Below are 12,998 nucleotides of genomic sequence, written 5' to 3'. Positions count from 1 at the left end.
TATTCCTCTACCCCCAAATACACGCTGAAATCAAAAGCCACCTCTTGAAGGCATAAAACAATGATGAGCTGTTTGCTGCTCTATACATAGCTTGAGGTGCTAGTACAAATATACAAATATGTAACTAAAGATAGAATTTTCACAGGTTTTTATTCTTTGAAGTCATCCTTTGTATAAAGTGATCATATCACGAGTCCCATGGTGCCAGAACTCTAACATTTGTATTCATATGCTAATATGATTACGAGAGGGAGAGGGACAAGTGGCACAAGGGATGTTATCCCAAAAAGCTTCCAAAGTTGGATTTTGCTCTTCTTTTAGAAGGCAGGAGTGTGAGGAGGTTGTTTCAGCCTACAGTGTATATTAACAGACCATTGAAGCTAGCTGGGGCAGCAACCTCCAATACTGTGAGCACCATGAAACTTGTTCTTCTAATGGAAGACAGACCCAGCCCCCAGTCCATTCCCACCATGTCAGAAAAGGCCTCTAGGAGAGGACAGCAGACAGTGTACAAAAGCCACCTGGTCCTGAGGTTAGACATATCTCTTCCTTCTAACTTTTTGACACCAGAATTTTAAATTTTCCTCTAAGAAAATATTCAGTGGATTGCAAGGAATGTTCTTTAAAAGAGAAACAATTCTTGTCATTATCTGTGCTTCAATTCTGAGCCAGTCTGGATTAGGAGTGCCTATTATGGTTCGATCCAACTGTAATTTGGTTGAACCACAAACCCAGCAGATCAACAGGAGATTATACAGGAACCAATATGCCACCAGGAAATGTGATAAAGAAAACAGGTTACGTAAATACCTAGAATAAATGAATTAGTGAGATTTCAAATTACCTTTTGATACTGTTCTTCATTCATCTGCAGGGCAAGCAAAAAGTCTTCATGCTGAAGAACAATACATGCAGATACAAATTTAGTAAAGATGCCACAAACACTTAGCGTTCATTTCCATAAACATAAAAGAACTCTACTAGGAATAATCATCTCTTCAGTTACACAGTTTAGTAGTTTAAAGAGATACCTCAGAGTAAATTTAAAATGCACCAGAAAGCTAAATATAAAAAAGGAAACCAAATATATTCCTGCACGTTGCTGCTGGGAATGCAAAACAACACAACCACTGTGACACTTGGCACTAGATAATAATGTCACCTAAGTATTTACTCTTTGATTCATCCACTGCACTTCTAGGAATGTACCCAAAGATACTCTGGGGCAGAAATAGGAAATATTGTATGTTCAAGGTTATTTACCATGGCACTATTTATAATAGCAAGAAACAATGGAAACAACCTTGAATGTCCATCGAGGAGAATAACTGAATCAACACTAGTACTGCAGACAATGTCACTCTAGGCAGTTTTATTTTTTTAAAAGATTTTATTTATTTGAGAGAGAAAGAGAGAGGAGAAACAGAAGCAGGGGGAATAGCAGAGGCGGAGGGAGAAGTAGGCTCCCAGGTGAACAGGCCCGATCCCAGGACCCTGAGATCACCACCTGAGCCCAACACAGATGCTTAACCAACTGAGCCATCCAGGTGCCCCCACACTAGGCAGTTTTTTTTTTCTTTTTAATTATTTTATTTATTTATTCATGAGAGACACAGAGATTGAGAGAGAGAGAGAGAGAGAGAGAGGGCAGAGACACAGGCAGAGGGAGATGCAGGCTCCATGCAGGGAGCCTGACGTGGGACTCGATCCTGGTTCTCCAGGATTAGGCCCTGGGCTGAAGGCGGCGCTAAACTGCTGGGCCTTCCGGGCTGCCCACACTATGCAGTTTTAAAAAGGAAAGAAAAGGGATGCCTGCATGGCTCAGTGGTTGAGTGTCTGCCTTTGGATTCCAGGATCAAGTCTCTCGCATCGGGCTCCTTGCAGGGAGCCTGCTTCTCCCTCTGCCTCTCTCTCTCTCTCTCTTTTCTCTCTGTGTCTCTCATGAATAAATAAATAAAATCTTAAAAAAAAAAAAAAAGGAAAAATCTCTGGCTTAAGAGTGATCATCAGGATACACTGCTAAGTTTAAAAGCAAAGGACAGAAAAGTGTGCTTTCAGGTAAGAAAGATAGGTAAAAACAAACCAAACCGCCCCCCCAATCCCACCCCTCCCAATATATTTGGTTTTACATAAAATAAGGAAAGACAATAAAAAACTACTAACAATGGTTATACAGAGGGGCATCTAGCTGCCTCAGTCAGAAGACCATGTCGCTCTTGATCTTGGGATTGTGAATTTGAGCCCCATGCTGGGTGTAGAGATTACTTACATAAACTTAAAAAAATTAAAAATTCAAATCCAAAACAAACAAAAAACAATGGTTATGTATAGAGGGAGTTAGGAAACATAGGAGGAAAGGACAGGGCAGAGGGTAGATCTTTCTGTTCCTTGTTTTATAGTTTTAACTTTCAGAACTAAAAATGTTTTACATAATTTGGGCAGCCCCAGTAGCCCAGTGGTTTAGCGTCGCCTTTGGCCTGGGATAGAGTCCTGGAGACCTGGGACAGAGTCCCACATCGGGCTCCCTGCGTGGAGCCTGCTTCTCCCTCTGCCTGTGTCTCTGCCTGCCCCGCCCCCCCACCCCTCGTGTCTGTCATGAATAAATAAATAAAATATTTTAAAAATATATTTTACATAATTAAAGAACAAAATTAGATAAAAACAAAAAACCAATTCCTGGGGTGCCTGGGTGGCTCAGTTGGTTAAGTGTCCAACTCTTTGATTTCTGCTTAGGTGGTGATCTCGGGATCATGGGATCAAGCGGAGAGTCAGGCTCTCTGCTCAGCTCAGAGTCTGCTTGAATTCTCTCTTCCTCTCCCTTGGTCCCTTTCCCTGCTTGCATATATGCGTGTGTACACTCTCTCTCTCAAATAATAAATATTAAAACTGAAAAACCAATACCTTAAAACTTGAAAACTTGTCATTTATCGTATCAAAATATCAAAACTTAATTGTTTATCAGGTTAATGGTATAACCACACACTTATTCCAAGTGATTTTATAATATTTTGATTTCATATTCCTCATCTGATATAACCTGACAAGAAAATTATAAATAGGGCAGCCCAGGTGGCTCAGCGGTTTAGTGCTGCCTTCGGCCCAGGGTGTGATCCTGGAGACCTGGGATCAAGTCCTGTGTTGGGCTCCCTGCATGGAACCTGCTTCTCCTTCTGCCTGTGTGTGTCTCTCTCTCGGTCTCTCATGAATAAATAAATAAAATATTTAAAAAATTATAAATAAATCTTAGGCTATATTCAGTAGCCTTTAGTAATAATATTGGGCTGTTGTTTCAGAAATATAAAGTATATAACAAAGAACAAAGAATAAGGAAAATAAGTCACTGTTAATATAAAGAATCAAGATTTTCAGCATAAGAGGAAAGTAGTACAAACATAAAAAAGAAAAATCCCTGCAAACCAAATTTGAGACCACAATCTCAGTATGAATTCCCACTAAAAGAAAATAAGGTACATTGCAGAGGTTGTTGAGTCCAGGTCCAGGTCAGGAAACACAGAGTCTGAACTTGGGTCACCTCATGCGCCAGAAAGGAGGGATGCTGTCAGGAACAACTGAGGCACTGACCCAAAGGGGATACTCCTGGGCAGATGTGGAACAATGTGGACAAGGATATGGACTCCAAAGAGTCAACCCAACACTTTAAGCACTTAAAAAAAAAAAAAAAAATTTATTTTTTTAATCATGAGAGACAGAGAGAGAGAGAGAGAGAGAGAGAGAGAGAGGCAGAGACATAGGCAGAGGAAGAAGTAGGCTCCCCACAGGGAATCTGATGTGGGACTTGATCCCGGGACTCCAGGATCACACCCTGGGCTGAAGGCGGTGCTAAACCGCTGAGCCACCCAGGTGTCCCTAGCACTTTTCTGATGAGAAATTAATGACTGCGATGTTCTGATACCATACCATGGAATGTGCCAACATCTGGAAGACCTATATAACTCATGAATCAGTGTTTTACATGATAAAAGCACACCAAGTGTGGAAGATCCATTATAGTGCAAGCTACGCTAACAGATTTTAATGTAACAGATGAGAGGTAATGGTGATAGATGGATCAAAAATTCTAATTTCTGCTCAAGATCTAGAATTTTATCATTGGTTATAAATAATCACTTTATTTTTGAGATTAGGCCCAATGCCTACTTCTGAATAATCTATTTTTCTGTTAGCATTTTTTTTCAAGTAAAAATAGTGATTTTTTTTTTTTTTTGGGGGGGGTGTCTGATTTGGCAGCTTGCACAAGCACTTGTCAGGCCACCATCACAGTCAGGATGCAGTAGAGGTGCTGTGTGGAGATTTCCCATTCTGTCACACAGAGCATCAAAAGGTAATGTTCAAAGGTCAAAATTTGATAAAATAAATAAATTTTACTGTTTCGTTGAAGGCATTATTTATTATATTATTAATTCATTATTTATTAAATTTTTTTTTAAGAGAGTGCATGCACGTGTGTGCATGAGGGGGGTGGAGAACAGAGGGAGAGGGAGAGAATCTTAAGCAGGCTCCACACCCAGCACAGCACGCTTCCAAACCCAGTTTTGTTTTTTCAAAAGCTTTATAGTTTATTCAAACCAACCACTTCAGAGAGAATACAAATCTTAAAAGACAGTTTTATTCTAAACCCTAAAAGCAAACCAGAACACCTGAAACACACCCCAAATCCATCCTCCTACCTCTGCCATTTCTTTGATTTTCTGCTCATAGAACTCCTGCTCTTGCTGCACAGCTGGAAGAAGGGCACGCCGGTCATAGGACCTACAATGTCGCCGCTTATTTTCCAGAAAGAACATCCTCTTTTCTATTTTTATGTCACCTAGAAGACATGTGACAACGCAAAATCATGCATACAACTGTTGCTAGGAATCCAGGGCAGCCATTTCAGTCTTCTGCAGCCTACTCCTCCTCATACCCTCCAGCAGTACAGTATGTTTTTGACTCTCTGATCATGTTGCCTGCATTTGGGAAAATTTGGCTCCTTACCATTCCCTAACTTACCATAAACATATTTTGATTTTCATGTTTTCTTTTCCCTTGTTATGCTATAAATGGAATGTTCCTCCCATCCTGGCAGTATTACACTGTGTGAATATATTATACTTTATTATCCATTCTACTGAGAACAGCTGGGTTTATAGTTCTGGGTTACTATGAACAGGTTGAATGTGTCTGCAGTTCAGCAGAGCATACACGAAGGAGTGGAAGAGCTGGATCATAGATAGGCATTTTTGCAGCTTTAGAAAACAGTGCCGGTTTTTCAAAGCAGTTGTGCCAATTTACACTCTCTCCCCACTGGCAATGCATCACACCACACATCCTTATTACTTGCACTGTTAGCCTCTAATTTTAGCCATTCTGGTAGGTGCACATGTGTCTGATGAATATTTTTTAAACTTTTTACTTTGAAAACCTTCATAAAGAAAAGCTGAAATAGTACCTAAATCCATTAATATGTAACATTTAGAATAAAAGATAACAGAATGACAAATATTAGACCATGTAATTGGCCCGTTCATTTTTATTTCTGTGGATTTGGTAATTTATATTTTCTAGAAAACTGTCTATCCCACCCAGATCTTCTATTAACTCTCTAAAGTCTCTTCTTCATAGTATCTTTTGGCTTTATCAATATTTACTCTATTATTAGGTTCCTGATACTTCTCCCACTTTATTCTCTTCAACAATTATTTTAGCTATTCCAGTGCCTTGCCTTTCCATATAAATTCTAGGATAAACTTGCCTTTAGCTACCAAAAAGTCTTGCTAGGATTTTGATAGGAATTAAAGTAAGTCTGTTTTACCAATTTCGGGAAGATTTACATCCTTATGATGTTGAGGCTTCCTGCCCAAGATCACTAGCTTTGGTTTCTTCAGTTTTCTAGTTTTTATTACAAGTCTTATACATGTTTTGTTAGATTTAAAGCAAGAATTTAATGGGAGGGGGAAAAATTATAAATAGTACTGTACTTTTAACTTTGATTTCCATATGCTCACTGCCAGTATACAGAAATACAATTGGTTTTTGGAGACTGACTTATACCTTGCAATGATACTAAATTTAATGAGTCTAGAAGTATTCTCAGTAGATTCCTTGGTGTTTCCTCATTGGTTATAACTTCTAGCACACGTTAACTGCAGTAAACAGAAGATATCCTTCTCCTGTTCCCGATTTAAGGGGAAAGGTTTAGCCATTAAACAATATTAGCTTTAGGTTTTATTGTAGAAGTTATCAAATTGAAGAAGTTCCTCTCAAATTCCTAATTTTCTGAGTTTTAGTCAATAGGTGTTAAACATGGTTAAATACTTTTTCTGAATTAATTAATATGGTCATATAATTTTCCTTCTTTAACCTGTTAATATGGTGGATTATACTGTTTTTCAAAATACTAAACCAGCCTTGCACCCCTGGAATACACATGACTTGGTCATGGCACATAATTTTTTTTTTATGTTGCTAACTTCTATTTGTTGAAATTTTGTTAATAATGACTTCTGCATGTTTATTCATAAGGGATATTGGTCTATAGTTTTTTGAGCTGTCCTTGTCTGCTTTTGTTATCTGGGTTAGTACTGACTTCATAAAAGGAATTGGAAAGTGTTTCCTACTCTTCTATTTTCTAGAAGATATTATACAGAATTAGTGTTAATTCTTTTCCAGTATAACCAAATGAGGCTGGAGATTTCTTTTTTAGGAGACTTAAAATTATGAATTCAATTTCCTGGAGAGCTATGGGGTGCTATTCAAATTACCTATTTCAATATGGGTAAGTCTCGGCATTTTGTGTTTTTAGAGGAATTGGTCCATTTCACTTAAATTGTCAAATTTATGTGTGTAATGTTGTTCACGGTATTCTGCATTGGCTGTCTGTGGAGTCTACTGTAAGATCCCCTATAAAGAGTGAGAATTCTTGATACTGGTAATTTGTCTTTTTTCTTGGTTGGCTTTGTGAGATGGTATGTTATATATATATATATTTTTTTTTGGTATGTTATATTTTTTACTGATGTTCAGTTTACATCCAGATTCTACCCAGACTCTCCATGAGAAGATCATCTACTGGTCAGTTCATAAAATGATAAAAAGAACAGTGGAGGGAGAATCCTGACTCCCTCTTAGAGCCAAGCAATGTATAACCCAAATAGCGGTGCCTGGATGGAAAAATGGCCGAAAATGTGAAAAATTAGATTCTTGAAGCAGGATTTTCAGACTATCGGTACTTGTCAATTGCTGTCAAGGAAGGTTAAGTGTATCTGTAAGTTGTACGTATTAATGCTGTATGTTGTCTCTAACATAGCAGACTTGTCAGGAGTACTCTGTCTACCCAGACTTGCAAAGAGATTCTGACAAGCTAGAGGAAGCACACAGAGAAGGACAGTCAGAAAGACAAAGCAGCAACAGACAGATTCCAAGTCTTTTCACAGACAAGAACTACACTCATGGCAAGAAATTTCAGGAATGTACATTTAACCTGATATAGAGCTGACCAACAAGGGAGTGGACCATCTTGCAAAGTGGTACTTTCTTTTCTCCACCACTGACAGAAACAAATACGGAATGACTATATATTTGGGATGTCGAGTCTAAACTGAATAAATTTAGCTGAATGAAGAACCACCTACACACTTCCCCCACTTTCTCATTCTTTGGCAGACCTGTGAGAACGTCCATGGGAGAGCACTGAATCAGACTAGCTTGGGGGGGGGGGGCGCTCAGCTCAGCACTGTTAAGGAGCTGCTGGTTTTTTCCATGCAGAAGCCACTCTCAGGTGCAGAAGCCACTCTCAGGTGCACAAGCGATCCCTCTGCAGTGAGCAATCAATCTCTGGTCTAGATAATTTTATTAGAGATAAAGCTAATTTTTGTCAGATCTTCAAGACCAGTCCTCCAACCCCCAGCTTGAGTGTGTTCCCAAACACTTTTCCACACATGAATAGAGAATTCACTACACACAATGTTCCGGTCACAGTGGGTAGAAAGAAAGAAGGAGGGCGACAACCACAGCCACTTCTTAAACATACAGATCCCCAAAGCAGGCCACACAGCCAGTTCTTGGGCTAGCCTGGCAGGTGGGCCATGCCACAGCGGCCTTTTTTGGCTGCATGGGAAGGAGAGGGTTCTGCACAGCTGCTTCACATATTTGTCAGCAAAACTCAAAGTTGTCCATTACCTTGTTCAAACTTGAAATCTATATAAGAATACTGATTCATTTCTTTTCTCTTTTTTCTTTTACCACTGGTTTCTGGTGATAGCTCCTGCCATTTTTTAATGGCATCAGAAAAGGCCTAAAAAATTGAGAAATGGAAAAGTTAGTGCTGTAAATGGGACACAGAAATACAAGCAACCCTAAATCTCATTCTGACTCACAGTTTTAGCTAGGTCCCCTGCATAGCTTACCAGAAATAGGCTGTAGCAAAATGAACAGGGAGCATTTCATTATTTTCGCTTTGACTTTCATCAACAGCTACAAGGGCAGAACCAAATGCTTACTGACAAAGGGCAACATAAGAAAACAGCAAGTGTGCAAGCTATCCTTGGCTATGTACAGGGTGGGTCACCTAAGAGATGGCTGGCGAGTCAGACTCTACAGGCATACCCTAAATGGCATACCTCTGGCCAATGGTTCCCCATCTACTTCCCACCAAAACCTTTAAATTCCTTGCAGCTTCATCTGCATCCCCTTTTTGTACAGCACACTGAGGGCAAAAGTCTTATGCCAGTGATGATTCCTTTTGTTCCATATCCTCTGCTTCTTTTTAAAATCTTTTCAATTGACATTTCAATGTACTCAAGTCTTTGTCATCTTTAAAAAAAAAAAAAAAAATCCCTGGCCTCCTTCACCTTTCGGGTTCCAGCCAAAACACCCCAGCCCGAACTTGTCAAAGGGACCATCTGTCCATGTTTGCTCATCTCACCTTTGTGCATTTCACAACTTCCTTCAATCCAGGACCGAAGACCCTCTTTCTGCTAGCTTATCTCCTTGGTAACAGGAGGCAAACTCCAGCCCCTATGTTTTAGTCATCTCACCTGGCCTCTCTTGGCAGTACTGAGAACACTGATTTCTACCTGCACCTGGTGTCCCTCCTCCTCTCTGCTGACTCCTCACCACCCTTGGCTCTCTCTCTCCCTGTGCCTACCTCATCCAGGCTGGGGAAGTTGCCCTGCATGTGCTGATGACCCTCATAATCCCACCTCTTTTGGCCATTCAAGGACCCAAATGAATTCTTTGTACTTGGATGTCTCACAGGCCTCACTCAACAGGCTGGAAACTAAATGCTTGAGGCTGAATTCATGATTCTTTCCTTCCAAATTAGCTCTTCTACAGCATTCCTCACCCCAGGAAAGGACACTCCCCAAGCCCCCTTACTGAACTCCTACTTATTTTTTTTTTTTTATTTTTATTTTTATTTATGATAGTCACAGAGAGAGAGAGAGAGAGAGAGAGAGAGGCAGAGACACAGGCAGAGGGAGAAGCAGGCTCCATGCACCGGGAGCCCGACGTGGGATTAGATCCTGGGTCTCCAGGATCGCGCCCTGGGCCAAAGGCAGGCGCCAAACTGCTGCGCCACCCAGGGATCCCCTGAACTCCTACTTAAAGAACATTCAGGTTTGTGGTTAAATTTTTCTTGCTCAGGGAGGCCCTCCTGGAGCCTCTCAAGTCCACCCTACGTCCTCCTGTTACAGTTTTTCCAAGCACTTTATGTTTTTCTTTTGAAAGATAATAGTAATGATACATTTATTTGTTGGATTCTGTTTCATGTCATCCCCTCCACTGGATGATGGGCTTCTGGAGGACAGACAAGGTGACCGTAGCCCAAGGTGTATCCTTGGCAACCTGTATGGTTTGCATTTCATACTCCTTTGGTGAATAATAAAAGGTTACAGGGATATCTGTGTGTTACAGGAATACTGCTATAGTTAAGTCACATTCTGAATGTTTATCTTAAGGAAACAGCTGTGAGCCCTTCTGGTAAAATGAAAGAAAGAGAAAATGAGTATTTTAGCTACAGAAGAGGGATAGATCATACCTCCACCTTCATCTACCTTCTATCTCTTTTCCAAAGCTCTCAAGTCTGGGAACAGGAAGCGAATCACCATGTGCTGATACACCTCTGCAAGGGAAGCACTCTGTGTGGGCCTCAAGACCCCTCATAACATGTAATTCTCATGGCAACTCTCTGAGGGAGGGGTTCTTTTGCAACAGAGGTAAGTGAGGCTTATAGATAAAGAACCTGCCCCCAGTCAAATTAATTAAAGCTAGCATACGAAATCAGGCCAGTTGCAGAACGCAGGCTCCTTCCTCTCTTTAACATCACCCTATTTTCACAGAGTGGTTCAGAGAAACCCGCCAAGAGCTGGCCAACAGCAGAAGTCATCCTACTACCTCTCCATCTCCCTGATCAACGTCCTCCCTTGCTTTGTTTCTTCTCTTTGGAGTTCTGACTATCCGAGGTGTTCCCCCACAAACCCTTAGGTATCAGTCTTAAAGTCACATGTTTGTACTCCACAGCAAGACCACTAATTTTTAGCAAGTTTTACCTAGAGGTAACAATCCCCATCCTTGAACCAGGGCTATTTGCAAAAACCCAGGAAAAAAGGCAAGACAGGTTATGATGATCTGAATTTTATAAATGAAGTGACTGAAGGACAGATGTCATTTATTAGCAACTAATGAAACGGGAATGTGAACTCATAGCTTGTAACTAGTAGCCCAATGGATCTTCAACCATGCCACACTCCTGTCTGGAAGTGAAATGGGGTCATTACCTCCCATTTAAATACTCTTTCTAGTTAAAAGGAAAAAAATCCATACTGGCCCATGTCAGGAAACCATATCTTAAAATAAATATTAAAATAAAATTATGTTCTTTCCTTTTGAGAACTGCTAGTTATAATTGACACCTATATACTCAAAGGTACCATGGTTCCTTTTTTTTTTTGCTTCTGCTTAGATTTCTTCTAGTGAAAACATCCTTCCCTTAAGAATCCCTTTTTTCCCTTTTAATCTTCTCAAATAGACTGAAAGCTCTTTGGAAGGAAGCTAATTGGGATCCCTGGGTGGCGCAGCGGTTTGGCGCCTGCCTTTGGCCTGGGGCGTGATCCTGGAGACCCGGGATCGAGTCCCACGTCGGGCTCCCGGTGCATGGAGCCGGCTTCTCCCTCTGCCTGTGTCTCTGCCTCTCTCTCTCTCTCTCTATCATAAATTAAAAAAAAAAAAAAAAAAAGGAAGGAAGCTAATTTGTGTTCCACAGATGCTACTACTGTCCTCAGGGCCTAACTGATAACTATCACAAAGTACTCAAACACTCTATCAGGAGGAACACAGGAACAACAAATATTGAAGATGATTTTTCCTTTTATATGTATCTTGCATTTCTTCCTCCAGCTTGCTCACTCTCTCGCAAATCTAATCCCCATGCAGACTCCTGGTTCTGAGAATCAAGGATACAGGTTGCTAGGATTCTTAGGATATTGTGATGGTCAAATTTCCTTTAAGGATCACCTAAAAATACTACAATGGGCATCTGATGAAATAAAAGCTGAGGAGTGGCCAGAGACTCCTTGAAACCTGGTGGAAGTCTGGTCCCAAACAGAAATGTGTCACGTATATGGAGACAGAATCATTAAAGTACTCCAGGGGAGAAATCTAAGAAGGCTGGAACGATGGGTAGCCCGGGTGGCTCAGCGGTTTAGTGCCACCTTCAGCCCGGGGCCTGATCCTGGAAACCCGGGATCAAGTCCCATGTCAGGCTTCCTGCATGGAGCCTGCTTCTCCCTCTGCCTGTGTCACTGCCTCTCTTTCTCTCTTTGTCTCTCATGAATAAATAAAATCTTAAAAAAAAAAAAAAAAAAAAAAAGGATGGAACAAGCACTTGTCAGAGGACAGAAGTTAAGGGATGATTATAGAAGACAACACTGTTCACTACTATAAAGCTCCACAAGGGAAGGGGCCTGTGACACTCCCAGTACATGACCACAGCAGGCACTCAACACACTGTCTGAATGTAAGAAATAGTTGTATCTGTGGCAGGATTATTGAGGAAAAAGTTGACAGAGAAATAATTTTCAACCTAGGAGAACTATCAGCCAAGAGTGAGTGTATAAAACAAGACAAACTTATCAGGATCTAGAGCACAGAAGATCAAGCAAGATCCAAAGGCAAAGGGAACTCCCAAGTGGACTACTATACAGAAGCATGGAGGAGAAAGGGAAAAAAATGAATCGAGGATTGATGGACAGGTCTGACAACAGGCAAGCTGACGAAAACAATGTTTTAGAGTTGTCAGACGTGAAAAGACAGTCACAGCATCAAAAACCAAAGCAACAACAACAAAAAAGCAGATGAAAAAAATAGACACAACCAATTTTAACTCCAAGAATAATAGAAAATTCAAGAAAGGATATATTATCCTAGTACATTACTTCCCCTAGCAGTGAACATTTCCACAGTCATAATATAAAAACTTTAAAAACAGATTTAACAAAAACTATGATTCAAAAAGGGGAGTATGTATGGGTAAGATCTAGAGCCCCATCCACCATAAGAAAAAACTAAAATAATTTCTCAAACTAATCAATCAAGTATAAGCATGTGTTCATAAATGTGGAGGTAAATACTAGGAAAAAAATAAACCAGGTAAGAGTTGAGTTGTCTCTGGAGAACAGAGGAAGAACGTGAAGAAAGAGGCTTCAGCCTATGGTTTAAAAAATTACAGATAAGCAGGGAATCCCTGGGTGGCTCAGCGGTTTAGTGCCTGCCTTTGGCCCAGGGCGCGATCCTGGAGTCCTGGGATCGAGTCCCACGTTGGGCTCCCGGCATGGAGCCTGCTTCTCCCTCCTCCTGTGTCTCTGACTCTCTTTCTCTATGTCTATCATAAATAAATAAATACATAAATCTTAAAAAAAAAATTACAGATAAGCATTTTGGCACCAAGTGATTTTTAAAGTTATGGCCACAAATTACTTTGATAAATATTCACTTCAACAAGT

At 40.5% G+C, this 12,998-nt stretch overlaps 1 protein-coding gene and 1 long non-coding RNA gene across 14 annotated transcripts in view; one reads left to right on the top strand and one right to left on the bottom strand.

Annotated features, from left to right (window-relative positions):
* RNF216 (ring finger protein 216) overlaps window positions 1-12,998 on the bottom strand; it is a 161,461-nt gene that overhangs the window by 99,860 nt on the left and 48,603 nt on the right. For all 7 annotated transcript variants that reach the window (XM_035717569.2, XM_035717567.2, XM_025426283.3 and 4 more), the window contains 3 exons: window positions 8,179-8,293; window positions 4,689-4,828; window positions 845-895 (listed from right to left, as the gene is read on the bottom strand). In XM_035717569.2, the coding sequence (XP_035573462.2) occupies window positions 845-895; window positions 4,689-4,828; window positions 8,179-8,293 (306 nt within the window). The remainder of the gene's footprint in view (window positions 1-844; window positions 896-4,688; window positions 4,829-8,178; window positions 8,294-12,998) is intronic.
* LOC112646351 (uncharacterized) overlaps window positions 1-12,998 on the top strand; it is a 32,523-nt gene that overhangs the window by 15,365 nt on the left and 4,160 nt on the right. For 4 of the 7 annotated variants that reach the window (XR_007411158.1, XR_007411157.1, XR_003127585.3 and 1 more), the window contains one exon: window positions 10,073-10,214. This is a non-coding gene — a long non-coding RNA (uncharacterized LOC112646351). Of the gene's footprint in view, window positions 1-4,248; window positions 4,343-10,072; window positions 10,215-10,337; window positions 10,866-12,998 lie in introns of those variants that run through there. The other 3 variants (XR_003127590.3, XR_003127586.3, XR_007411156.1) reach the window with 2 other exon arrangements.

This window comes from Canis lupus, chromosome 6 (assembly GCF_003254725.2).
Source record: "Canis lupus dingo isolate Sandy chromosome 6, ASM325472v2, whole genome shotgun sequence".
Classification (NCBI taxonomy): domain Eukaryota; kingdom Metazoa; phylum Chordata; class Mammalia; order Carnivora; family Canidae; genus Canis; species Canis lupus.
The sequence above is the reverse complement of the archived record's forward strand: the minus strand, read 5'-3'. Positions and strand labels throughout refer to the sequence as shown.